Source organism: Osmerus eperlanus, chromosome 11 (assembly GCF_963692335.1).
Source record: "Osmerus eperlanus chromosome 11, fOsmEpe2.1, whole genome shotgun sequence".
Classification (NCBI taxonomy): domain Eukaryota; kingdom Metazoa; phylum Chordata; class Actinopteri; order Osmeriformes; family Osmeridae; genus Osmerus; species Osmerus eperlanus.
This window is the reverse complement of record NC_085028.1, coordinates 5,391,711-5,416,450: the sequence shown is the minus strand read 5'-3', so window position 1 is coordinate 5,416,450 and position 24,740 is coordinate 5,391,711. Positions and strand designations below refer to the sequence as shown.

Below are 24,740 nucleotides of genomic sequence, written 5' to 3'. Positions count from 1 at the left end.
TGCGTGTTTGTAGCCTACTTGTCACCATAGAAACGGTTTGTTGTAAACTTGTAACGAGATGTGTGGACTGCAAAATGAAACTCAAAAGATTCCTTATCAGATATTATCCACCAGGTAATGCTTAGTAATGTCTGATTGCTGTTCTAGCAACCTACAACATTACTGTCAAACGCCGATGCATGAATATATTAGGGTATTTGGGCAAATGCAGCTATCTAACGCGTTCGGCTTATTCTGGCTGATTCGTTGCATGTTGCCGATCAGTGCGATCAAACCGGGGGTTACAGTACGTTCTAGCAAGTAGGCCTACAGGGGAGCTATTTACCAGTAAATAGTGTAGCACTAGTTGATATCTTAAAATTAACATAATTATGCAAAGACAGGTGCTTGTTTTAGAGATCGATTGGACACAATATTGAATGTGTGACACTTTGACTTCTCCTTGAAACTGCAGACAGGTCATCAGGATTCAGTCACAGATTTGGGTAAAACAGAAAGACAGATAATTTGGCAAACAAGCACTGCAGTATTAGCTGGCTTGCTAATATAAAATTTAGTGTTTGCATAAAGCAGCTATATTTAAAACAAATATTTCCCTACGTTATCTAAATTCAACTCTGCATTGTTTTCTTTACGCAAGGTATCATCTTGGAATATGAAAAACGAGGAGAGCTGAGGACCAAATCGATTGACCTCCTTGATTTGTGTCCTGAGTAAGTAAAATGTAGCCTACTAATAATATTTTATGTTAGGTTAGGAGAATATTATACTTTCTCAGATCAAACGAATTGATTTCTTCTATGTCATAGAAGAAACCAATTAAGCTTATGCTATTGCGACTTATGACTCTTAAGCTTAATTGTGCAACATCTCTTCCAGAACTGACACAGATGAATTAATTGCAAAAATAATGCAGTCAGAGCCACTGATCACACCATCCCGTGTTGATCAGTTAAAGCTTCTGATTGTCCGACTGCAGGAGAAGCTGGGCCAGCAAGACAACCGCAGGTTCTATCTGTTCAAGGTCAGCTGGGACACATTCCTTGTTACTCTAAACACAAGTAATGTACAGTATATGTAGCAGAGGACACAGTCTTGATACACTGAACATACAGTACCTCTGCCCTTGTTGTTACTGACTGAAGCCAACTTGTAGTTTGTACCACTAGATGGCAGCAATTGGTAAAATAGCAAGTCTATAACACATTGGAACTACAAGTCATGTAGCCTAGCTATATAATTACTTCTCAGACAATTTTGTAAAATGTTATTGTAATGAACTCAGCTAAGTATATGGCCTCAGTTTTTCTGTTCCTCTCTTTGTTTGTTGTGTTCTGCAGGCTCTGCAAGCTCACATACTGCCTCTGACAAACGTTGCTTTTAATAAATCAGGGTCGAGGTGAGTGTATGGAGCTCCGCACCTTTGCATCCTACAGTCCCTGAAAGGCATGCCTACTGGGTGTAAACATTAACTGCCCCCTCCCCCCCCTCCCCATTTTTCTCTAATTTTCCCCCCTTTCTCTCTTACTGAAGCTTTATAACTGGCAGCTATGACAGGACGTGTAGGATATGGGACACAGCATCAGGGGAGGAGTTGCAGACGCTGGAGGGACACAGGAACGTGGTCTATGCCATCGCATTCAACAATCCCTATGGGTAACCCCCCCCCCCCCCTCCCCCTTTCCGGGCCTTCCCCATTTTGGTTCCTGTTTCAGGGATCATAACCTGCTTATTTTTTTCTTCCTCCTACGAATAAGAGACAAGATTGCCACTGGTTCCTTTGATAAGACTTGCAAGCTGTGGAGTGCTGAGACCGGCAAATGTTTCCATACCTTCCGAGGACACACGGCGGAAATAGTATGTCTGGCATTCTTGATTTAGTAACGAGGGTTGAAATAAGTAAAATGATATGATGAGAGTCTCTAAACCAGGGTTCTCCAATCCTGGTCGTCGTGGGCCGCTGTCCTGCGTGTTTGAGATGTTTCCCTGCTCCAGCACACCTGCTTCAAATGAATGGTCATTACCCGGCTTCCACAGAGCTTGATAACCCATTAATTTGGAACAGGAGTGCTGGAGCAGGGAAACATCTAAAACATGCAGGACAGCAGCCCTCGAGGACCAGGATTGGAGAACCCTGCTCTAAACACTTGCAAAAGAATAATGACCAGATCAAACACACGGTGATAGTAATAAAGTTTCACCCCGAGGCATGAAGGTCAGAGGATGGTATAGCGAATGGGGAAACTCAAAAGATAACATTCAGCCAACAGATGTTCATTACAGACAGGCATATACCACATCAGGCAGATCAAAGACCTTTGACTGACATCAGTACAGAATATAGGTTAAAGTAGGCACACATATTATGGCATAATAATGATAATAATAGGAATACGATGCTATCATGATGCGATAGCTGATCTAGTGATTTCTCCCACACTAGGTGTGCTTGGCGTTTAACCCTCAAAGTACTCTGGTTGCCACTGGCAGCATGGACAGCACTGCCAAGCTGTGGGATGTCCAGACTGGGGAGGAGGTGGCCTCCCTCACTGTGAGTCACAACAGCCTTCAGCCCCATCTACTTGGAGCATTTAGCTGTACCCATCTTCTATATACTTCATTCATTCATTTATTACACGTGTGTATATATCCATGACTTATTCTTGCCTCGCTGTACAGTAGCTCTTGCGTATGTAGTCTCATCTGAGAGCTCAGCTGTTCTTCTGTAATTAGGTAATCAGACTCTTTACAGCTACTTGATAGAGAGGTCAGCTTTGATGTCTCTCTGCACATGGGAACACTATGTGATTGTGTGATCCAAAAAGGGCCCATATACATCTCTGCTCATTCAAGCTGTTCCCAACACATGTTTGTACTCAAACCAGAACATTGTGAAATTAGATTCTATTTTTACATAATGGTATTCCTAAAAACAAATTGGAGTACATTATGTTGGTACTGGTCTATAGTACTAAGTAGTAGTAGTTAGCTAAGTACTATCGAACGCATTTTCTAGGAATCAGATGTTTCGCATTTAAATGTTTCTCGGTGAACCCTGCAATTTAATCCGCAAATTATAATCATGCTTACATAAGGTGTTTGTATCAGTGCGTTCCATGGACAGGATCTTGGGAGACGGAAAGCAGGATTAGGTGGCACCTAATCCTGTACATTATACATTATGTTGGTACTGGTCTATAGTACTAAGTAGTAGTAGTTAGCTAAGTACTATCGAACGCATTTTCTAGGAATCAGATGTTTCGCATTTAAATGTTTCTCGGTGAACCCTGCAATTACATGCTACAACTAATGGTTACTCTCTATCTCTTCCACATAGTCTAAAGATCTGTTCTTTTTTATCAGGGTCATTCAGCAGAAATCATCTCCTTGGCATTTAACACAGTGGGTGACCAGCTAGTCACTGGTTCTTTTGACCACACTGTCTCTCTATGGGATACTTTCTCTGGGAGGTGAGGTTCAACATGTTGTGTGTGTGTGTGTGTGTGTGTCTACTTAATTCACTTCTATGATACCAAGTATGCCATCGATTTTGCTCAGATTTGATGCTCTCTTTTTTTATCAGGCTCATACACACACTGATTGGGCACCGAGGCGAGATCAGCAGTGTGCAGTTTAACTGGGACTGCTCACTTGTCATCACAGGCTCCATGGATAAGAGCTGCAAGGTGGGCTCTCTCTTCACGTCTCTCCTCTGCATGTCTTCTCTCTCTGCTCTATGATCTCCCTCGATCCGCAGAAAAGATACCTTCTATGCTCTTCATCATATAATAAGAAATATGTAGAAACCTTTAATCCGCTAATTATAATCATGCTTACATAAAGTGTTTGTATCAGTGCGTTCCATGCACAGGATCTTGGGAGACGGAAAGCAGGATTAGGTGGCCTGGTAGAGTCTTGGTTCTTGATAGTGTCATTTATCGAGCCCCCGTGTGTGTGTGTGTGTATGTGGGTCTGTGTGTGTGGTTGCAGGTGTGGGAAGTAGCAAGTGGGAAGTGTGTGGGCTCTCTCGCTGGCCATGAGGACGAGGTGCTGGACGTTTGTTTCGATTACACCGGTCATCTCATAGCCACCGCCTCTGCCGATGGTGAGACTGGTTTCATGACCTACAGAACATGCTGTACACACTGTAGACCCCTCTCTTCCTGTGCAAGAGCCAGCTGTACTGGATGGTGACAGGCCTCTGCTCTGGTCCTAGGCACAGCCAGGGTGTACAACGCTTCCAGCAACAAGTGCATGGTGAAGTTGGAAGGTCATGAAGGGGAAATCTCCAAGGTGAGCAACGTACAGCATTGAGTATTTTGTATTTATTATTATCATTTATTATATATATATATATATATATATATATATATTCCAGTCTATTCTACATCTGAGTAACCACATTGTCTTTTGCATCACGTGAATTGCTCTGCCGAATGCAGACCAATCCTCAGACCACACACCTTCTAGTGTCCTGGTGTAAAAGACAAATTAGCTGCTGTCGTTTATCTGTAGGCTTCACACCAGTCTTGTTATATGACTTCTCTTATTCCTGTGGTGGTGATCATCTGAGTGTGTAACTACATTAGCCATGGCAGCGAGGAAACAGCCTGACCTTGGATGGTGTTGAACGCCACTCAGCTGTGACCTTGCACTTTAATGTGCGTGATCCTATCAAACCGTATTCCCCTGTGGCAGCTTGCCTATTTGCTCCCTCTTTTGGTGTGTGTGTGTGTGTGTGTGTGCATGCGACCTTGTGTGTGTGTGTGGCTCAGTGGGTTGCTATGGATGAGGAGTTGTGTGTGTTTACTGAGAAGCATCAGGCAGCCAGTAATAGACTGGATGGAGGATGATTTCAGAGGATTATGACACTAATCTCTCTCTAACAGGACAACTTCTCTCCCGCCCATCTTTTAACCATTCTGGAAATGTTCTTTCATGCTGTCCCCAGTATTTCTGCCTCAGTCTCACTCCTGGCCTGTCCCTGTTTTCACTTTCCATTACCTTCCCCTGTTAGCATCCATCCCCGTCTTCCTCCCTCTCTTCCTCCGCCTGTTATTCACCTCACCATGTATCACCAGGTCCAAGTCAACTCTGCACTGCAAACCCTATGAAGCAGTGATTAGACCACACTGTCGTTTGTAGTGGCTCCCCAGATAGAACTATAACAATCGCCCAATCACCCTTTTTCCACTTACCAATGTTAGCATCCTCTCCCCACACAGACACACTCTCAACCCCCCCCCCCCCTCACACACACACACACACACTTTACAGGTAGCCACAGCAGAGGGCAGACTGAATTTGTGTGTCATCACAAGCTGTTCAGTAGGGCCTTTTAAGCAGATCATCGTTTAAGAATATAATGATGCTAATAAAAGTGCACCACGCTAGATCCCCTCCCTCATGTTGCAGTTCTTAGAGTCTCTGCTGTCCATAATCAGTACTTATTATTATCGTCTCTCTCTGGTGATAGCACACATCACGTGTTGAATTGAACCCTAATTTCTCTTGCCTGTGCAGATCTGCTTTAACCCCCAGGGCACTAGGATCCTGACGGCCAGCGCAGATAAGACGGCTCGTCTGTGGGACTCGCAGACTGGTGTCTGTCTGCAGGTCCTGGAGGGACACACAGACGAGATCTTCTCCTCGGCCTTTAACTATGAGGGAGACACCATCATTACAGGTGACCCGCAGATGCATCCACAGCACAGCTGCCAGCACCCATGTGGCTCTGGCCACAGCTCACACAGTCACAAACCTCCAATGACGTGGACATGGACAAGTGTACAGCGTGTGAAACTACCTTGTCTGCTCTCTTCTTCTCTGCAGGCAGTAAGGATAATACGTGTCGGATCTGGCGTTGACCCAAAGAACAGGAAGTAGTTCACGGCATTCCCTGTCCCCAGGATGGGCCTTGACCCCTGAACTGTAGTTGCTGTTGGGTATGTTCTAGTAGACTTGATCCCACTGCCCTTCTCTGCCTGATCTCAAACAGCTGCATGTTGTGCACACCAGAAGGCCGCTGTGGTGAGGAACGTCCGCACTGTCACAAATGAGATGGTTTAGACTGTGAGTTTATTATGTTGACATGAATTATGTTAATCAGTGTTCCTTTGTATGTTCTGAGTTCTTTCCACGCTGTTTCAAACAATAAAGACTTCCTTTTCAGATCACATACATTTATTGGTTTGAAAAGATACATTCAGTTCTACAGCAACAGAGTTGACAGTTGAATCGTGTGCTTTTAATGTTGATTAAACACAGTACCACTACGCAGAAACCAGTGTCACACACCAACTGGACATTACAAACCTTGATATACCTCTGTCTTTCTGTAGTTACAAAAACTGAATGATAATATTTTGCGGTGAGTCTTTTACCCAAGGTGCAGTTCAGAATATTCACTATTTACAGCTATGCTAAAGAACAAAATTCAAAGAACATGAACAACAAATAACATACTTATAGTTCAATTTCAGGGTCACAACCAAAGTGGACATGTCGCCAATGTAAACATCAACTATATGGACATTTGAGCTGTTTTTTTAAGTGAAGTGCACATCTGTATCTGTCTGTAGAAGTGGTGGATTTATAGGCAGATCTACATTTACTTGCAGGCTTGTACCATGGTAGCTGTTCAACTGTGTACATGAGTGTGTCTTTAAAGGGAGGGATGGGAAATGGGGAGCATATTGTTACATTGCCTGGTACTTCAGTGGAAGAGATAAAAAAACACTTGCATTGGTGTTCAGTAATATAGAATAAATACATATTTGGCTGTAAAAAGCAGCAGGCTAGATAGAATCTCTGAGGTTTACTTTCACTACAAAGTTACATCCCACCTGATGCTTGTTTTTTTTCTAGGGCTAATCTCACAAGGGATGTGCAGAGAGTGAAACATGCTGATCTGAGCATGAGGGAGACTAGTTGGTTAACAGCAGTTCAATAGAGAGGCTTTCTCCCGGGTCTAGTAGAGGACAGAGAAGGGGAGGGTTCTCGGGGATGCAGCGGAGGAATCCTAAGGGAGCTTTACACTAGGGGTTGTGGGCAGGTGCACACAGCAGGAATATGTGTGTGTGTGTGTGTATGTGTGAGAGAGAGAACATGCTAGGACAGCCTAGTGGTTCTCCAGCAGCCAGTCAAAGAGGCTGGAGAGAGCTTCTCCCGTATTGTCTTCTTGGGGGAGCTGGCAGAATTGAACAACAGCTCCAAAGAGATCAGCAATTCTCCAAGCCTTCCTGGACACGTGCTGGAGCACCCTCTGGAACTGAAACAGCACAGGGAAATGGTTGCACCAAAAAAACACAAACACACAAACACACACAAAAAAAGGTGTACTAATGACAATGGGCCGACTAACTGAATGTACCTTGGCTGTGATCATCTCTCTGGACCACCGGAAATAAAGGGCCTGGAGGCCCAACTCTGACGCAGCAATCCACTGGAGCACCAGTCGTAACTCTGGGTCCACGCACTCAGGATTTAGCTCCCAGTTCACCACCAGCAGCTCCCGCTGGCTGCAGCTGGCCCTTACGGTGCGGACTGAGATTCCCTCTGCCAGAACACACCATGTACATACTGTATGGCCAAATGTATGTGGACATCTGACCATCATACGAGCTTGTTGGACATCCCATTCCAAAACCGTGGGTATTTATAGCGAGTTGCACCCCAGCTGCCTCTCTTCTGGGAAGGCTGTCCACAAGGTTTGGGTCTGGGGGAATTTGCACCCATTAAGCCACAAGAGCTTTTAGGAGGTTGGGCACTGATGTTGGGTGATTAGATCTGGCTTGCAGATGGCATTAGAATTGAACCCAAATGGGTGTGATGGTGTTTAGGTCAGGGCTAGTGCAGGCCAGTCAGAACTGGACAAAACATCTCTGTATCGCTTTGTGCATGGGTCCTTCTCAAGCCAATTAACAATTGGGGCTGTTTTTCAAGGTTCGTTCTACTGCTGGAAATATTCATGCCAGAGCCTTTCGTTCTACTGCTGGAAATATCCATGCCAAAGCATACATTCTAGACATGTTTGTGCTTCAAACTTTATGGCAACTATTTCGGGAAAGCCCTTTCCTTTTTCAGCTTGATAATGGCCTGACAGACAAAACTGTTTTGTTGGTTTGTGGCAAAAAACTTGACTGGCCTGCACAGATCACTGACCTAAACACCATCAAACACATGGGGGATGAATTCTAATGCCATCTGCAAGCCAGGTCTAATAACCCTGGATCAACCTCCCTAATTGCTCTTGTGACTGAATGCAAGCAAATACCGCATCAGTGTTCCAACGTCTATTGAAAAGCCTTCTCAGAAAAGTGAAGGCAGTTAAAGACATCAAGTGGGATGAGAGGTTCAACAAGCTGCTATCTGTATACTGAGCGCTGTCCACAGACAACTGGCCATATAGCTTACGTCTAGCATCACTACCACCTCCAGAGCCTAAATTACATGCTTAAATAAGTACATGAGAAAAATGACTTGGGAAGATGTTATTATTGAGTTAACTAGCGGGTGGCCTCATTAAATGAGGACAGAATGTAACTAAGTGGACTCACCGTCAACATTCTCCTTGGTCTCTGACAGCTGAGCCTTCTCGGCCTCCTCACTATGGGAACAAAGCAGAATTAGGAGAAGACACTTCCAGTAACAGTGAAGTGAATGTGGGCAGGCTCTATCCGGTTCAGAGGCAGGATTAGTCAGTTACCTTCCTAATGAGCTTTGGTTGGGCATGTCAGGGAAAGTCTCCAGGTCTCCTAACCCGAGACTGGAGGCACTGCTGTTTCCGTTCCTGAAATCCAAACAGAGGACACTTCATATCTTTTTTCTCGACATGCGACATAATCACTGGCTTGTGAAGGGACCAATAAGGAGCTGCAGTGATGCAGGCCATGTTCATTAAGTGGTGATTAACATATAAATAGCAGCTGCAGCTGAGCGAGGGTGCTGGCATTGTGGGGGCAGACTGGCAAGAGGCCCTTGCCGGAGATGAGAATGGGGATATTTGTCAGAAGGAGGGAGTCGGGAAGGAAGAAGCAGGTGGGCAGAGTGGGCGACTAGGCCGTGTGTCACGAGTGTGCGGTTGATCAGAGATGAGGTGGAAGTAAAGATAAGGTGAAGTCACGAGGGCCGAGTGTTGACATCTGCTGCACAGCGGCATGTTAAGCAGCAAGCAGGCAGGTCGTCACTGCCAAGCAAAAGCCACACACACCTTCTGTTGTCTTCTACAAATGTCACACTAACGCTTACAGTCCACTACATGCACTCTCCATATTCTTCTTCTAGTTTCATGAGTGGTCTATTCCAGGATGTGTCTGAGCTGTGTGTCAGTATGGTGTAAGCGATGGGGGTTAAGTGAAGCAAATGTTGACGTCAATATTATGTTGACTTTGATGAGAGAGGGCTGTATGAGGTCACAGCTGTGCGGGCTCGTCTAGCTGGGTCTAACCCGGGAGACAGCCCTCTGGGATTGTCGCCTCGGACTGGCACACGACAGCATGAGCAACGATGGGCCAATGAGAGCAGGGAGAGTAAGCAGCACTAGGAGCGTTGGTGATTGGACAGGACAGAGCAGCGGTTACTGACCCCTCGCTCAGTTGGATAAAACTACTGTTCTCCTCGTGGGGGTCGTCGTCAGGGGCGATGTGGGACCAGCTTCCTGTGCTCTCCTCACTACTAGCACTCAGGGAGCGCTTGTTACGCTCCCCTGCGGCATCCCCCGCTGCCCTGTCTCTTTCACTGCTGCATGGGGAGAGCAAACCAAAAGGTCACCCACCACACCAAGCCCAGGCTCCGGTTACTGGCTGTGTGGATGAGGGACAGGTGTGAAGGAGCAGATAGGGCAACACATGGTTTATTTTTGTTTTAAAATAAGTCGTTTTGCTCCAATATTCATATCAAGAATGACCACTGTTAACCACATAACATACACAATGTGTTGTGCTGGTTGGGCCCTAAGTTTAGCAAAGCAAACTTTTTTGGCAGGCTACAGTATGTTGTCGCACTCTCCCTCTAATTAACTTCATATGTAGATAACTGAGGCAGAATTTCTCGGAGCTCCTCAGGAGGGGGTAGGGACGTGGGTGGGCTTGTGGATGAAGGAGGTGTTTTTACCCGGGACTGGCACATGTGCACGTGCTTTGTACCCTAATTAAGTTTATTAAGTATTAATTGAAAATGCAGCAAACTCAGCAGGCCCCTTCAGCAGCCTGGCTTTCTCTCCCTGTGGGTTTACACTTCTATTTATATATCAGTCTACTGCATTCTTAAACCACTTTGAATACTGACCAAGGATGGAACTATTCTAATCCTAGTACTCACAGTAATACTTTGTGTTTTTCTTTAGTTCCACACAGCCTATGATCTGTATCCCTCCCCTGTGAAACCTGTCGTCTGTATCTCAAACCTCTAAGGTTACCCTTGTTTTATTACTCTCAGACAATATGACAGAAACCTGCGTCCACGTCGCCTTCTTTTTTTGGATAGGCCAATCTCCCTTCACTTATGTCTGGGTGAGATTTTGCTCCAGCGCAGCTTGAATGACCATTTGTAATTGAAACGCGACTACCCTGCAGACTTGAAGGGGTCTGTGAAAGCATCGTCACACAGGTGGAGCATCAGATATAGAGACCCCCCGCAGAGGGGGCTTACCTGCTGAGGCTCGCCAACCCTCTGTCTGCCCGCCTCTGACACGTCACGTGTGGCGCCAAGTCCCGGGGGTGATTGTCAGCCCTTCCTGGATCCCTGTGTAGCTCGTCCCTCTGATCGCCCTCGATGTGGATCAGAGGCACCTCCCTGGTGCCCCTCGCGGGGGGCGTGCTGACGTCACCTACCCCCCCGCCAGCCTGCTCCTGGCTGGCCCTGCTGCGGCTGCAGCTGGGGCGGGACTGCTTGAAGCCTCTCCTCTTCTCCCCCACAGGCATGTGCTGCTTCCGGTCAGTCGTCACCCCACCCGCCTCCTGCTGGCCTCCCAGGGCCGACCTCCCGGCCTCCATAATGTCTGCCGCCAGACGGCTGGCGTGCTGCTGGACATGAGGATGGTCCCCTGCTCCGTCCAGGTCTATACTGTCCTCTGGGTCGGCGATGATCTTGTTCTTCCTCATCAGGGACTCGATAGAGCTGGACCAGGTGTCGTGGATCAGCATGTCGGTGATCTGGTCGGTGTGGCCTCGCTGGTACAGGCAGGAGTCGGACTTGCACAGGCCCGAGGCCGACGCCGAGTTCGCGGGGTAGATGTTGAGCGTGTCTCCGCGGACGTTGCGGGCGAACCCATCGAAAGAGTTGGCTTTGACGGGGGAGTTCACGGTCAGCCTGGAGTCGGAGGAGCGCCTGTCGGGGACTGAGGACTGGCGGATACAGAACGGGGTCCGGAGGGACGGAGGTTGTAAGCTGTTACTCCACTCCTTGGTCTTGGCTATGCGGTAGTCCTTGTTCTCCTTGTCCATGTCCCGGAGCATGAAGCGGTAGAACTCCTCCGTGATGCTCTCCGTGCTGGACTGCTTGGACAGGCAGGAGGGGGCTCGCACGTTGAGGTGGCCGTTCTTCTTGGTGGCGGCCTGCTGCACGGCGGCGGAGAGGATGCTGCTGGCGTTCTTCCCCGCGTAGTAGTCCAGCAGCAGGTCGAAGCCCCTGCCCTCGGTCTCCATCTGGTTCACCATGAACCTGGAGAACTCGTCCGTGATGCTCTCGCAGCTGGACTGCTTGGAGATGGAGCTGCCCCTGCTCAGGTTCTGGCCCAGTCGACTGCCGGGCCCCAGGGTGTTGGGGGCCCCTGAGGGGTCCGCGTCCTCCTCTGGGATGCTCTCGTAGCTGGCCGGCTTGCCCCGGCTCCACCGCTCGCACGGCAGCCTGCAGCGGGGCTGGCCGGGCTTGGAGGTGTCCACCACGCTGAGCTCGGGGCAGTTCATGATCCTGGCGGTGACTTCGGAGGCGAACAGGGCGAAGGGGTCCAGGGGGTCGTCCGGGTGGACCGTCTCGTCGACCACTTGGTTCACCAGACGCTCCATCAACTCCGGCTGCTCCTCCGTCTTCCTCTTGATCTCGCTGAGGCGCGGGGGGCGGTGCTTCTTGGAGGCCACGCCGCCATTCTGGCCCTCCTTCCTCCGCAGGGCGGAGCGGCAGGGCAGCAGGTACGCCTCGGCGCCCTCCCCGGACGCCCCCTTCAGAGCGCAGAACCACGGCTGCTTGCCGCTGGAGTTCTCCAGGTAGATGGCTGCGAGCTCGGTGGCCATGGAAACCACCGTGGTGGCCAGGTCGTCGGCGAAGCAAGTGACTGGCGTCCTGGACTCCGAGTCCATCCTTAGAGAGAGTAGCGCTCCCTGGCAGGAAGACAGGGAGGACTGAGGGGTGAGAGAACTCTGTCTGCTATCGTTGCCAGGCCTGGCTCTCCGCTCTGTGCTTAGTACACAGACCTCACTGAGAGGCTCTCTGACCATACCCCGGCACTGCACTTCACAGAAGTCCTTAGCAGACGGAGCTTTAGTCGGACCATGTCTGTGTAGCTCTATGATGTGGAGTGGTGAGCTCTGAGATCCAGGAGGTTCACCCTCCCTCTCCTTCTCGTCCGATCCATACTTCACCTCCCCCGAACACTTTGGCAACTTCTCTGTGTGGTGGAACATTCCGGTCAGGTTCGAATTATGGTCAGGTTGCTGGGAGCCAGTGAATTGCTGCAATTGGCTGAATGGATCCCTACGCTCCTTGTTGGATCTGAAGCAGGCGTCCCCCTCCTGTGAGTCGACGGACCCCAGATTACACTTGGAAATGTCACCGATTTTCTTTGATGCAAGACAAAGGACGTCAAAGAGCAAACTGTTCACCCTTTCTTGGAGAAAGCCCTGGAGGTTTGGGACGTCTTTGCCCGGGGCCTCCAGTTCTTTTTTCTTCTTCGCCTTCTCTAGAGCGTGCTTGAAGAGGCTGTCTGCCACCTCGGTGATGAAATCGTCAACCTCTGTCTCCTCCACATAGGACTTCTTGGGACACGTGATGCCATCCACTATCTTGTTGTGTGTGGTCTCCAGCAGGTGAGCTAGACTCCTGTAGCCTTGAGGCTGGGCCAGGACCTCTGCGGCCTCTTTGTGGAGGACCTCAGCAATGTTGGCCCTGAAGCTCTCGATGCTACTGCCCTCGGCCACGCTGCAGTGGAGGGGCACGGCGGTGGACGCCTGCGCTGCGTTCATGAGGCCGCGCGAGGCAGAGTACGCCTCAGAGGACTCGTCTGACTCGCAGCCTTCGCCAGACTCCTCGGTCAGATCCACCACCGCTATCGCCCCCGCCACTTGGGCCATGCCACACATGGCAGAGGAGAAGGAGTAGTCAGTGCCGTTTGGGTCCTCCTCCCTTTCTCCTCCTGGATCCTCCTCCCCTTCTCCTCCTGGGTCCTCCTCCTCCGGCTCTAGGGTCAGTTGCTCTGTAGCCTGCGGGCTGGTGATGATTCCAATGACGCTGGCTGCACATGCCAGGGCCACTTCCAGGGGCTTGGAGGTGTGGCCGCTCCGGCCACGTTTCCTGTGTGGCTCTGCTGTGCCAGCCTGGGGAGGGCCAGCCTGGGGAGGGCCAGCCTGGGGAGGGCCAGCCTGGGGAGGGCCAGCCTGGGGAGGGCCAACCTGGGGAGGGCCAGCCTGGGGAGGGCCAGCCTGGGGAGGGCCAGCCTGGGGAGGGCCAGCCTGGGGAGGGCCAACCTGGGGAGGGCCAACCTGGTCAGCCGGTAGATGAGAGGCCTGAGGTCCTGGCCACTCCGGTGACCCCTCGGCATTGTCTGGGCTTTGTACGATTACGATCTTGGGGAGCTCAAAAGGGCAGGCTTGGGGATGGGGAAAGGGGATTGGGTGACTGTTCAGGGACATGCTCCTAGCGACCTCCGGGACGAAAGAGGGCTCGTCCTGAGACAGGCGGATGAAGGCGTCCTGGAGAACCGACTCGGCCAGGTTGGTTGCGTAGTGGCCGGCGGACTCCTTGGTGTAGCGGCTGCATGGATGAGCTCCTCTCTTCTTCGCCGGGGCACAGATGGTCGCCTCAGACTCCTCGCTGTCCTGGCGCTCGTCCAGGCGTGCCTTCTGACCCGCGGGCCGACCCCTGTGGGCTGTCTCTGCCCGGCTCCCTGCCACCTCTCTGCTCTCAGGCTCTGTGGGAGAAAGACACGTCAGTTCCAGTTAGACTGGAGCTCCTTCACTGTCCCAGTGTTCCCCAGCCAGCTGGAGCTACCCTATCAATAAACACACACTCAATGGCTCCAACCTGACTCCTGTAGAAACAATGTTCTGAAAGAAGCAAACAGACAAACTCTTATCCTGGCACATCTACTAATAAATAATATATAGACTGAATGATGCTGTGGCTCTGATTTCAGATGCAAGATTAATTATAGATCAGTGGAGACTGGTGGCTGCACAGCTCAGGGCCACATTCGCATAAATGATGACAAACATTGATCTGTTTTAGTGTATTTCTTATCAGTTACATGTCACGTGAGCAAAGCAGGCGGGCAGGCACACAGTCAGGCAGCAAAGCCAGAATGAGGGGGGTGTATATATAGAAAGTCACAGGCCATGCAAAGGAGAGGGAAACTGCATTTTAATGGAGATGCATGAACAGAAAATATTAGACTCACTCTCATTTACAACCAGAGGGAAATGATTCTTGTGACAATTTAAAGTAAATGTATACTGAGGAGACTGGCAGAACAACAGCATGATGACATGACTTCTTTCACAAAGAAAATACACAGTGCCATTTTAAGCTGCCTATTTAGAAGGTATTTATAAATCCATTACTGAATCTTACACAATGGGGAATGCTTGTTTCACATGAATGAGCATTATGCTTCATCAGCTCACATTTGTTTCTAATGGCACCTTGAATACGACTGAAGGTCCAAAAAATAACATATTTTTTTATGATCTGACAAATACATAATTAAAGAAAAAGTATTTAATATTGCCACTCCCAACCTCTTTATACTGAATATTTTTTTCTTTTTTTTTTCTTAAAATATAAATGTAATTGGAAACCTCAATATGTAAACACAAATGATATATTTCAAGAAGCACATTTCTAAAACAGAAACAATGCTTGAGCTTTTAGTCTAGTTCATGATTCGACTCTACAGTGAAAGCACATACAGTACCACAACAACAAGAGCTTTTATCGTCCTACCATTCTTGAAGCCATCGTCCTCGCTGTCATCCCCCAGGTGCTCCGAGGCCGTCAGAAAATCATCCTCTATGGATGAGATGGAACGGTTGGTGTCATCGTCCAGACGGGGCCCCGCCCCTCTACCCATGGGCTGTTTGTCCTGACCCCACTGCAGCCCAATCAGGAACTTGTTGATCTCAAATATGATACTGTCAGCTTCAATGGGTCGCGGGCCCCCGGCACACTGCACCAGACACACATCTGCACCTCTCTGGGCCGGGCCACACACACACACACACACACACATGATTAAACTACTTTATACACAGACCTTGTGTTCAACACTGTTGTTTACGTTGACAGCTCTACTAACAGATAATAGGAGTATAAGATGGGTGAACCGTGTGACTCACCCTGGTTTGGGAAGGGTCTGGGTGACAGCTGTCAGGAGCCTCCAGCCCACTTAGCAGGAGGATCTCATTTTCCTTGGGCAGGCGCACACTCAGGGAACCAATGAGCTTGGGTAGATCTGGAGAGACCGAGGCCAGCTTCTGTGGGAGAGATGCCCACCTTCACCATCAACAACCTGCACAAACCCGCTAATTACCTAAACAAACCAACCCTCTTCATCAGGCTAATTATCTTGAATCCATGGCAACACCGCCTCTGATTACAGTGTTTGACAGAGGGGAGCTAAGGGCATAGGAGGGTGTGTGTATGTGCGTGTGCAGGGTGAAGGAGTAAAAGAGGGGTGGTGAGGAAAGAGCAAGTAGAAAGAAGTGGAGAAGGACCGGGCATGGGGGTGGGTTGGGGGCTGGTCTACACACCTTGACACGGCCGTCATCGTGCTGAGACACCTTGGTCTGGTCCAGATTCACGAAGCAGATCTGCCGAGGAAAGAGGAACACGGCTCAGGAGGACTGCAGGAGGACTTCACCCTCTCAGCAAAGTCACTTCTTTCAACTTGAAGCATCATCACTCAAACATCAACAGCATCATCGGACACAGAATAATCCCCGGAATGCAGAAAATAATCCCCCATGATTAGGATTGTCTTTTATCAACAGTGCGGCCAGTCGATTCATGAGAGGATTTGAAACTCTCATGGGTCTGCTCCCATCATCCCTTCATCTCTAGTCTGAAGCCAGGGACTTTTATTATACTGTATATTTAGCAGTGCAGTCGCAAAATCAGCACCTTCTAGATCATGGCTCTAAATTAGATATCGAGATGGCTACACTTTCCTGCAGATAATGCAGGTCTGCTCTTATTTTGACTCTCATACATGCTTTGTAAATGCGTGCCCTTCTTGTGAAAAAAAATGCCCCCCCGTTTAATTTGTTCAGGAACCGAGTCTGCTCACAGACGAGGCATCTGTTTTTGGAGGTGGATGGAATGGAGGGAAGAAGGAGAATGGGAAGGATGGCTGGGAGGGAGCGAGGGTGAGAGCACAAGAGATATCCATTATTTTGTCCTTACCAAGGACAAACAATTTTGTCCCATCACAATCAGGTGGGCAGCATGAAAACGGCTTGCCCTTATGAAATATTTGATCCAGTCATTGCCTCCCTACGATGGACTGAGAGAGCCTCCCTTATCTGAGACTGGGTCAAAGAGCTTGGATGAGCCTGCCATCGCTAAGGCTGATAGAGCCTCAAGAGAGCGTCCTGTCTCGGGGCTGGAGATTGTCTTGAGTCTCCGGGGCTGAGAGCCTACAACGCTGCTTCTCAAAACACATTCCTTTTCTGAAGACTTGTCTTTCTAATCTTCAGCAGTCCTCGAGGTCAGTGCAGCAACCAATCGAAATCTCTGAGTGAATTTGAATTTGACTAATGAGCTCAGCTGGTTGATGACGAATCAGGTATAATTTAGGCGGCTTGCAGGGAAAACCCTGAAGGTACACAAACATGGAGAACATATGGGTTTACTGTAAACAACATTGAAAACTCACAGTCTATTTAAAATGTGTACTAAGATAGCTGAGGCTGGAGGCGGGGGACAGAGGCTGTAGCTGACCTCCTGCTAGCCTGGTAATGGTCTGGAGGGCTCCCTGGAGGTGAATCGGCTCTACACTCAGACCCTCACAGAAGGGGCTTGTTGTCCTCAACTAGCTGGGCACATAATCTCTATTGGCCCAAGGGATGCTTTAATTGCAGAAGCCTGGCGAACATCCAACAATTCCCCCCCCCCCCCCAAACACACTCTATCTCTTTTTCCTCTCTTTCACACTAACATGCACACACACACACACACACACACACACACACACACACAGACACATACACACACTTTTCCCTCAGTTTTCCATTGGATTCAATTCAATCACAGGCTGTGTGGCATAAACGCTTACAAACATACATTTATGCTCTCCTCCTCCTATTCAAGCACTTTTCCGTGCACACACCCAAGCCCTTTCAAATCCCCACACCCCACCCAGTGCCCACAGTCACTGTGCCTGTGTCCTCTGTGTGTACCCTTGCGATGATTATGCAATCCTGCAGGCCGGTCTCTGAGCCTTTCTCCCTCTCTGTGTCCTACTGGGACTGTTGTGTAACAGTGCTGAGGAGGCCTGCCTTGCCTACTGCCTGCACTGCAAGTCCCCACCCACAGGGAACACACCCTTGACAAACCAGAATGATCCGCTGAGGTGAGTTACCCCTTCTCAGACAGCAGATGGGGCTGCTCCCCTCGAGCCTCATTACTGACGACCTTCCATGCAGCTGAACCTGCCTGACCTGGTCTCCTCACACATCAGCCGGACATCTCTCTTGACCAGCATGTGGAGCTACCGGCACCTGGCTCTTCCTTCCAGGGTACTTCACACACAGCCAAACACAGGGATTTGCCAAAAGGTCAATTAGAGCTGGGCCCGATGACAGGTCCTGATTAGGAGAGGAGGGCTTCACCCTGCAGCTGTATGGAGAGAGGAGGTCTCTCTCTATCCTCCACCCTCCAGCTGTATGGAGAGAGGAGGGTTGCAGCCTCCCGCCTTCAGTTTCTCGCCATTAGCCTTGGGGTGTGTTGAGTAAACAGGCCTCCATCCTGCGATCTCTCATATCCTCAGGAGCACATGGCCTGGAAAAAGCTTGCGGATGACCGCTCCCTCTTGGACGCCCTCGCTCTCAAAACATTAAGAGCGATGAGGAGAGCATGTAGAAGGTGAGGAGTGGTCAGAGACAGGATGATGTCATCCAATCCCACGGCTGAACTACTTGTATTGATTGTACACAAGTTCAGTTAGGATGCAGTTTTCTAGTTTAGTTAAGATTCCTGGCTTTCAGTTCTGGGGAAGGGTGAGATTTCTTATGACTGGAACAGCTATATAACACTTCAGTGTGAGCTCATGCATTAAAACATGAACGACTGATCATGAGGTGACAACACTTAGAAGTCTGTGGAGGGGAAACACTTGCCTCATCTTCACTCAGAGAGCGCACAGTGCTTATCTTGCACAGTCTCTACTCGACTGCAAGTTGCCACGGCTCAATCATTAATCTTAGTGACATGTCCTTCAACGCGTAATAAAGACATCATGTCATGTAATGGCTCAATGTATTACAAAACACAAAGCAATCCCGTTGTAACTGGATGTCAATGGCATCAGCCAAAGTGCCTCACCTTAGAGCTTAATATTAACAATGACATAAACAATCCTGTTACGGACCTCCATAGCAGATGGCATTAAAACTGACATAGTCATTTAGATCCCTTCCCTCTCTGGAAGGGTGAATAAACTAGCATCCATCAATGTCTCAGCAGAGCCGTGTCCATCCTGACTGTACTGAGCTCAGGTGATACAGTGTAGAGCTGCACTGAGGGTAATCCTGTGAGACTCTTGCCTCTGCTCCAATCCTCCTCCTCCCTGTGTACCAGATCCTGCCCCAGTCCTCCCCTTCCTGATCCTGCCCCAGTCCTCCCCTTCCAGATCCTGCCCCAGTCCTCCCCTTCCAGATCCTGCCCCAGTCATCCCCTTCCAGATCCTGCCCCAGTCCTCCTCCCCCTCTTCTGTTCCAGATCCTGCCCTTTCTCACTACTCTATTCCTTTGCTCTGGCTGCTGCTCCTCTTCCCTGGCCTCTCTCCTCTTCACCTCCACCTCCACAGTGTGTCTACGGAGAGAGATGACCAGTACAGCTCCCACACCTCAACACCACAGCTACTGTTTAGATCAATCCCTTGTGCAAGGAAAAGCTCAATAGTGGATTGAGGCAATCCATCACAAGGCAGTATCAAGGCAGTTGTTCACATTAGAATATGAAAGGTATGGTGCTGAACAGGCTGCATCAGTTATGGATAACCTAATACATCTTGGTGAATCACAGAACCTGGAACTGGTGAGTTCCAGGTTCCAGTTCCTCTTTGAACATAAAGATTGAGCTGGTATTTTTTTTTTTACAAATGTGTAATGACAATTTAAGTCATTATGACAACAACAGTCCTTTGTGCCTAAAAGCAGAGTAAATGGTGCCTTGCTGAAATTCAAACATTTTAAATGTGGCACTAGCTATTGTTGAGTCCCTGGAATCTCAAAATCTATTGTTGATGAAAGCATACAGTATAATAAAGTATTTAACACAACAAAACATGAAAACACACACAATTCACAACACACACACAGCACACCAGTTTCACATCAGTGAAATTAAACAATTAACAATTTCACACCAGTGAAATCATGAGCATTATTATCCACCCTAGTGTGAAAAGTAGCCACAGAATCATACGTTACAAATATACTTGTTATATATATACAGTTTGGGTTGATTTAGTTTTCCTGGTCTGGCTGGTGGTTTACAAGACAGAACTAAGTCACATATGAGCAGTTTCACAACGATTATCCTGGTTCAGTAACTAAGGAGCGGCCAGCCCCCAGAGTGCAGCTAAATCCAGGCTTTGACCTGCAGATAGACAGCCAGGCTACTCACAGTGGTGCAGCTCCCGTCAAAGTCTTCCTCCAGCAGGCTCACTCTGCACAGCACCTTGTTGTTCCTCAGCCAGTATTCACTAGAGTCCAGCAGACTGTTGCTGCACAGCACCTGCACACACAGACAACACACCACTTACCATACATACAGTATATACACCACATGACTCTCCTTTAGCTACACACACAGCAGCACACCTGTGCATGAGGTAACACGCAAAAAATGCGCCCACACAAACATAGGCACACACGCACACACGGGCACATGGACACTTAACCCTGAGTCTTCCGCTCACCTTCACCTAAAAGTCTATATGTTGACCATCTGAATGATTAAACAACTGACCTGTTCCCACCCTTTTGTTGGAGATAACTGGCCTTGGAGGAGATCAATACAATGTCAAGTCACTCACTCGACTGACGTAGCGGCTAAGTTTGATCTGTGTCCTAGGGATGGTCTCAGCGGGCACAGAGTGTGTCACCACACTGATCCCCACAGTACTTTTGACCAACGTGACACATTGATCTCCTGAGTGGTATTGAATATTGACCTGCTGTTTTAATGGAGCAGAGACAAGGGCTTGTTCACTGGTTTCCCATGTGTGCTGAGAGTACCACACAAACATGCTGCTTCCTGATTGATCGTATGAAAAGTGTATTGCTTTGTAAACAATGTACCGCATCTTTCGAATCTCAATTGATAAATACTTAGAATGACCATAGTAGAAGGGTGATACCTTGAGTCTGCCCATTGTTTTTTTTTTCCCCATGGTCTAACACAGAATTTATGTTGTGTTGAATCTCCAGTGCGTGTGTCTCCCTGGGTAGAGGGAGATCTCACTACATCACTATCTGTCACGACGCCGGGTCGCATAACCCTACAGTATACGATACACAGTGTGCTTTTCATGTTACAAACAGTACAAGAAGCACTTCATTAGAGAGCTATTTAACATAAAGTCCTGTCCACTAATGAAGTGAGTGAACAAACAGGGATATTGACTAGTACACCTTAATTGGAGGGAGAGAAGGGCCACAGGGAGGTTCAATTGAATCTATCCTTCACCTCCTAGCACAATGCTTAACTGTCTTTAGACAAAGTCAGGTGATAAATCTTCGATATCCCCCTGAAGTCCAGTCCCTCCAATTTTCTCTGGTGCCAGGCCTACTTACATTTACATTTACATTTAGTCATTTAGCAGACGCTCTTATCCAGAGCGACTTACAGTTAGTACAGGGACATTCCCCCGAGGCAAGTAGGGTGAAGTGCCTTGCCCAAGGACACAACGTCATTTTGCACAGCCGGGAATCGAACTGGCAACCTTCTGATTACTAGCCCGATTCCCTAACCGTTCAGACACCTGACTCCACCTACTTGGCAGGTTCAGCCACACACACACACACACACACACACACACACTATGTTTCCAGTACCTTCTTGCAGGCGGTGATGGAGGAGCCCAGGGTGGTGTCTGAGGTGATGCTGCTGACCCCGTCAGCCTCAGCCGACGCTTCCAACATGGCTGACAACTGGAAATTACTGCAGGAGCACATTAGAACATCGTCTCAGAAACCATGTTACATATCCAGCCAAAGACATATTTAGATCCCACACTTCAGAACAAACAGCCATGATATCTGTTTATGTTTCCCAGATGAGTCTTGATATACAAATTGGTATACATGGCTTATTGCTCATGGGAAACTAAAAGAGTCTCAAGAACACAATGTCTACATCATGTATTTTTCTCTACTGTGACAATTTGTGAAAAACTACTAAGAAGAATTTAAAATCAGCCATTGATCCAATTGCCTTGAAATGTTGCGTACATGTGTGAGGTCCTTTTTTCTACCATGTCAATTTCTAAATGGTAAGCTAACTTAGGGAGGAATCCGCCATTGCTGCTTGCAGCTATATTTAGATGTATTACTTTCGTTTGCATTAGACATTTCAGATCGAAACCTAGTCAAATTTATATCTGATCTTATCAGTCACACAATAATATACTGGCCTTGTTTTGCCTTAACGGCAATAAACCAGGTATGGAAATACTAAAACCTGTCTCTGCCAAAGTACTACGCTAAACACGTAAGAAAATGGTGTAATATTTTATACAATAAGGTAAACGAAAAACACAAAAACCGAGTAGCCTATGCTGTGAGATGATGTGACGGAATCAACCCCAGTGCGCAGCATGGCTACACCTGGATGGCGCGCACGACCTTGCCGCTTAAAGACCCATTTTCAGTGACGTTTGACTGTACATTTTTATAATTTTGCGCGCTGAGACATATGGAGAGACACGTTCCATATTTCATATGAGAAGCACTCAATTACGCGTCGTCCCGATGACAGGACAGACTCAACTCAGTTTTGATAAGGCTTGGCATTTTGCCAGGATTGCTTGGAGATTTGTTGAGCTCGTCACGGCTCACGAGTGGTAACCTACTAAAACCTAACAGTACTTGGAATCCTCGCTTCAGTACACTAGAAAACATTTAGTCATTTTAGCAGACGCTCTTATCCAGAGCAACTACAAACAACTACAAAACAACAGGGTCTGTTTGAAACATCTGTGTGATGAATTGGGTCTCCTGTGTTGATGTGCCTATGTGTCTCATGATTTTATGTAAATTATGTCAAATGCGTGACAGACACTTCATGTCAACATAACTGCAAATGGGACCCAGGGTGCTCTTCAGTCTCTAATTGCAGCCTATATTTCCTCACGAAAAGGATGACAATCGTTATAAAAATTTGTGTGCTTAAAAGATGTTGAACCATTTAGAACACTTATAGTTGTTTCGTTATAGTCGTTTTGTAATGTTGGCAAAGCCTACTCGTATGTAGTTCCCAAATCTGATATCTCATTCATTACAGGCGTTAACTGTGTAGCCTATGTTTTGTCCCAACGACCGCTTTAATAAGCCAAGACGCACGACTTGCAGCTGCTGTTTTGATAATATTTGTAGTTTTTTTCCGGATATGGTAGAACATGTTTTACTAACCCCATGTTTAAATTAGGTTCATTAATATTGAGCTCGTAAGCATGTAGATGTTTTTCTTTTTGTTTTAATTAAATTGCCATAAATAATAGAGCATTACATGGCATTCCAGAATAGGATACTTCAATTCGTGACATCGCCACAGTAAAGTAAACGCACAGGCTTCATTCACATACCTCGGCATTTTCAGAAGGCTCTTGGCGCCAGCCATCCCGTTAAATCGGAACCGGTCGGATTAAATCCACGGAGGGAGAGAGGTTGAGGATGGTAACGATTGGCTGTCCCGAGGTGCCCAGATGCACATCCCTGGCGGAGGACCGGAGAGATTCCAGCGCAGTCCTTACCGCGATCGAGTAAGAACTGTCTGTAGCGTGTAGGGTAACCGCGCGCAGCCACCATCGAATGACAGTCTGCCTCAAGAGCCGAGGATATGTTCTGCCCCACTTAGATTACACACCAAACACGCACGTAGGTATTCACGCAACGCATCAACGCACAAAACAAAAACACTCACACACGCTGTTTTTTTATAATATTGGTTGGAAATAAGGCTCTGCTTTATTTCTCCATAACGGATGAAAGATGTAGTTCATTCAGCGTAAATAGCCTAAATTCACCAGCTGATCGCAAAAACAAGTTCCGATCAGATTTGAGTGTTTAACCAGGTCTTACCCCCAGCTGGGTCCTGACACAAACCTGATTACTGAAACATAAATTGGCCTACCACAAAGATCACTGGCCAGCTATACAGCGCTATAGTACCACTCTCCGTATCTTGCTAAGTATCCATGACAATCTATATATTGCCTTACATCTTTTAATTTGGAAAATACCATTTACTATAAGTTATCAGGCAGCAGCGGAGGTGTCTGTGTAGCCTATGCGTATCCCCTGATGATCCCTTCACAACCAGCCTCCCTTTCCCCTCTCTTTTGATTTGTGACTGCCTCTTTACGAAAGCAGTACATTTCACCAGTCACATTTCACCAGCCATTTCTTTTCACAAAGATGAAAGACATTTTACTTTGTTTTTAACGCCCATTCTCCCCATCACTCACCCTCCACTGAGCACGAATGATGGGGGTGGAGGGATGAGAGTTCAGAGATTTCTTTTCTTTATAGATACGAAATGGATCCTCCATTACAACCACAGCAGTGAGTAGAGTGATGCAGCTGCTTATTACAGTAGCATTGTTTTTCCCCTCTTCTGATAGGACCTCTTCCAGGAGAGGAGAAACCTGACCAGACAGCTTACAGCTTGAGTGTATGTTTGTATGTGTGTGTGCGTGTATGTTCGTATATGTGTGTGTGTGTGTGTGAGAGAGAAAAAGAGAGAGAGAGAGAGAGAGAGAGAGAGAGAGAGAGAGAGAGAGAGAGAGAGAGAGAGAGAGAGAGAGAGAGAGAGAGAGAGAGAGAGAGAGAAGAGAATGAGAGCTGCATTGTAACACAGAGGAGAGAGTGTAGGGAATAGAAGGCAGCTAAATGCAGACCTGTGATAAACAGAAGCCTAAACAAAGACAATTTGTTTAATTACATATAATTGTGCCCTTAGATAGTAGATTGCTTAGTGTGTGTTGTAGGGGACGTACATTCAACAACTCTGAAAGAGGAATCACATCCCAGAACTCAGACCAAGACAAGCAGCTCGTATGTGGCTCCTTTTTGGGTAAGTTCCTTCTA

At 47.7% G+C, this 24,740-nt stretch overlaps 2 protein-coding genes across 7 annotated transcripts in view; one reads left to right on the top strand and one right to left on the bottom strand.

Annotated features, from left to right (window-relative positions):
- The first annotated feature begins 33 nt into the window (after nt 1-33).
- On the top strand, nt 34-6,170 carry daw1 (dynein assembly factor with WDR repeat domains 1). Its single transcript, XM_062473012.1, has 13 exons — nt 34-114; nt 641-713; nt 880-1,024; nt 1,341-1,399; nt 1,534-1,656; nt 1,758-1,857; nt 2,444-2,551; nt 3,364-3,470; nt 3,584-3,686; nt 3,991-4,105; nt 4,217-4,293; nt 5,524-5,686; nt 5,833-6,170. Exons 1-13 carry the CDS (start codon nt 75-77, stop codon nt 5,865-5,867), a joined length of 1,248 nt encoding a protein of 415 aa, XP_062328996.1. The 5' UTR covers nt 34-74; the 3' UTR covers nt 5,868-6,170.
- A 1-nt stretch (nt 6,171) lies between these two features.
- sphkap (SPHK1 interactor, AKAP domain containing) overlaps nt 6,172-24,740 on the bottom strand; it is a 55,507-nt gene continuing 36,938 nt past the window's right edge. The window contains exons 3-15 of one of the 6 annotated variants that reach the window (XM_062473007.1): nt 21,489-21,594; nt 20,056-20,166; nt 15,960-16,019; nt 15,546-15,683; nt 15,154-15,403; nt 13,695-14,122; nt 13,605-13,664; nt 10,651-13,559; nt 9,586-9,741; nt 8,708-8,791; nt 8,559-8,608; nt 7,373-7,557; nt 6,172-7,270 (exon numbers count right to left, since the gene is read on the bottom strand). In XM_062473007.1, coding sequence (XP_062328991.1) covers nt 7,121-7,270; nt 7,373-7,557; nt 8,559-8,608; nt 8,708-8,791; nt 9,586-9,741; nt 10,651-13,559; nt 13,605-13,664; nt 13,695-14,122; nt 15,154-15,403; nt 15,546-15,683; nt 15,960-16,019; nt 20,056-20,166; nt 21,489-21,594 — 4,687 coding nt within the window. In that variant the 3' untranslated portion in view covers nt 6,172-7,120. Of the gene's footprint in view, nt 7,271-7,372; nt 7,558-8,558; nt 8,609-8,707; nt 8,792-9,585; nt 9,742-10,650; nt 14,123-15,153; nt 15,404-15,545; nt 15,684-15,959; nt 16,020-20,055; nt 20,167-21,488; nt 21,595-23,236; nt 23,983-24,740 lie in introns of those variants that run through there. The other 5 variants (XM_062473006.1, XM_062473008.1, XM_062473005.1 and 2 more) reach the window with 5 other exon arrangements.

Excerpts from the sequence above, each read along its gene's own strand:
- daw1 (XM_062473012.1), top strand. The coding sequence starts at position 75 with ATGAAACTCAAAAGATTCCTTATCAGATATTATCCACCAG. Across the intron at positions 2,552-3,363 it reads AGGAGGTGGCCTCCCTCACT|GGTCATTCAGCAGAAATCAT; the intron begins GTGAGTCACAAC and ends CTTTTTTATCAG. Across the intron at positions 3,471-3,583 it reads TGGGATACTTTCTCTGGGAG|GCTCATACACACACTGATTG; the intron begins GTGAGGTTCAAC and ends TTTTTTTATCAG.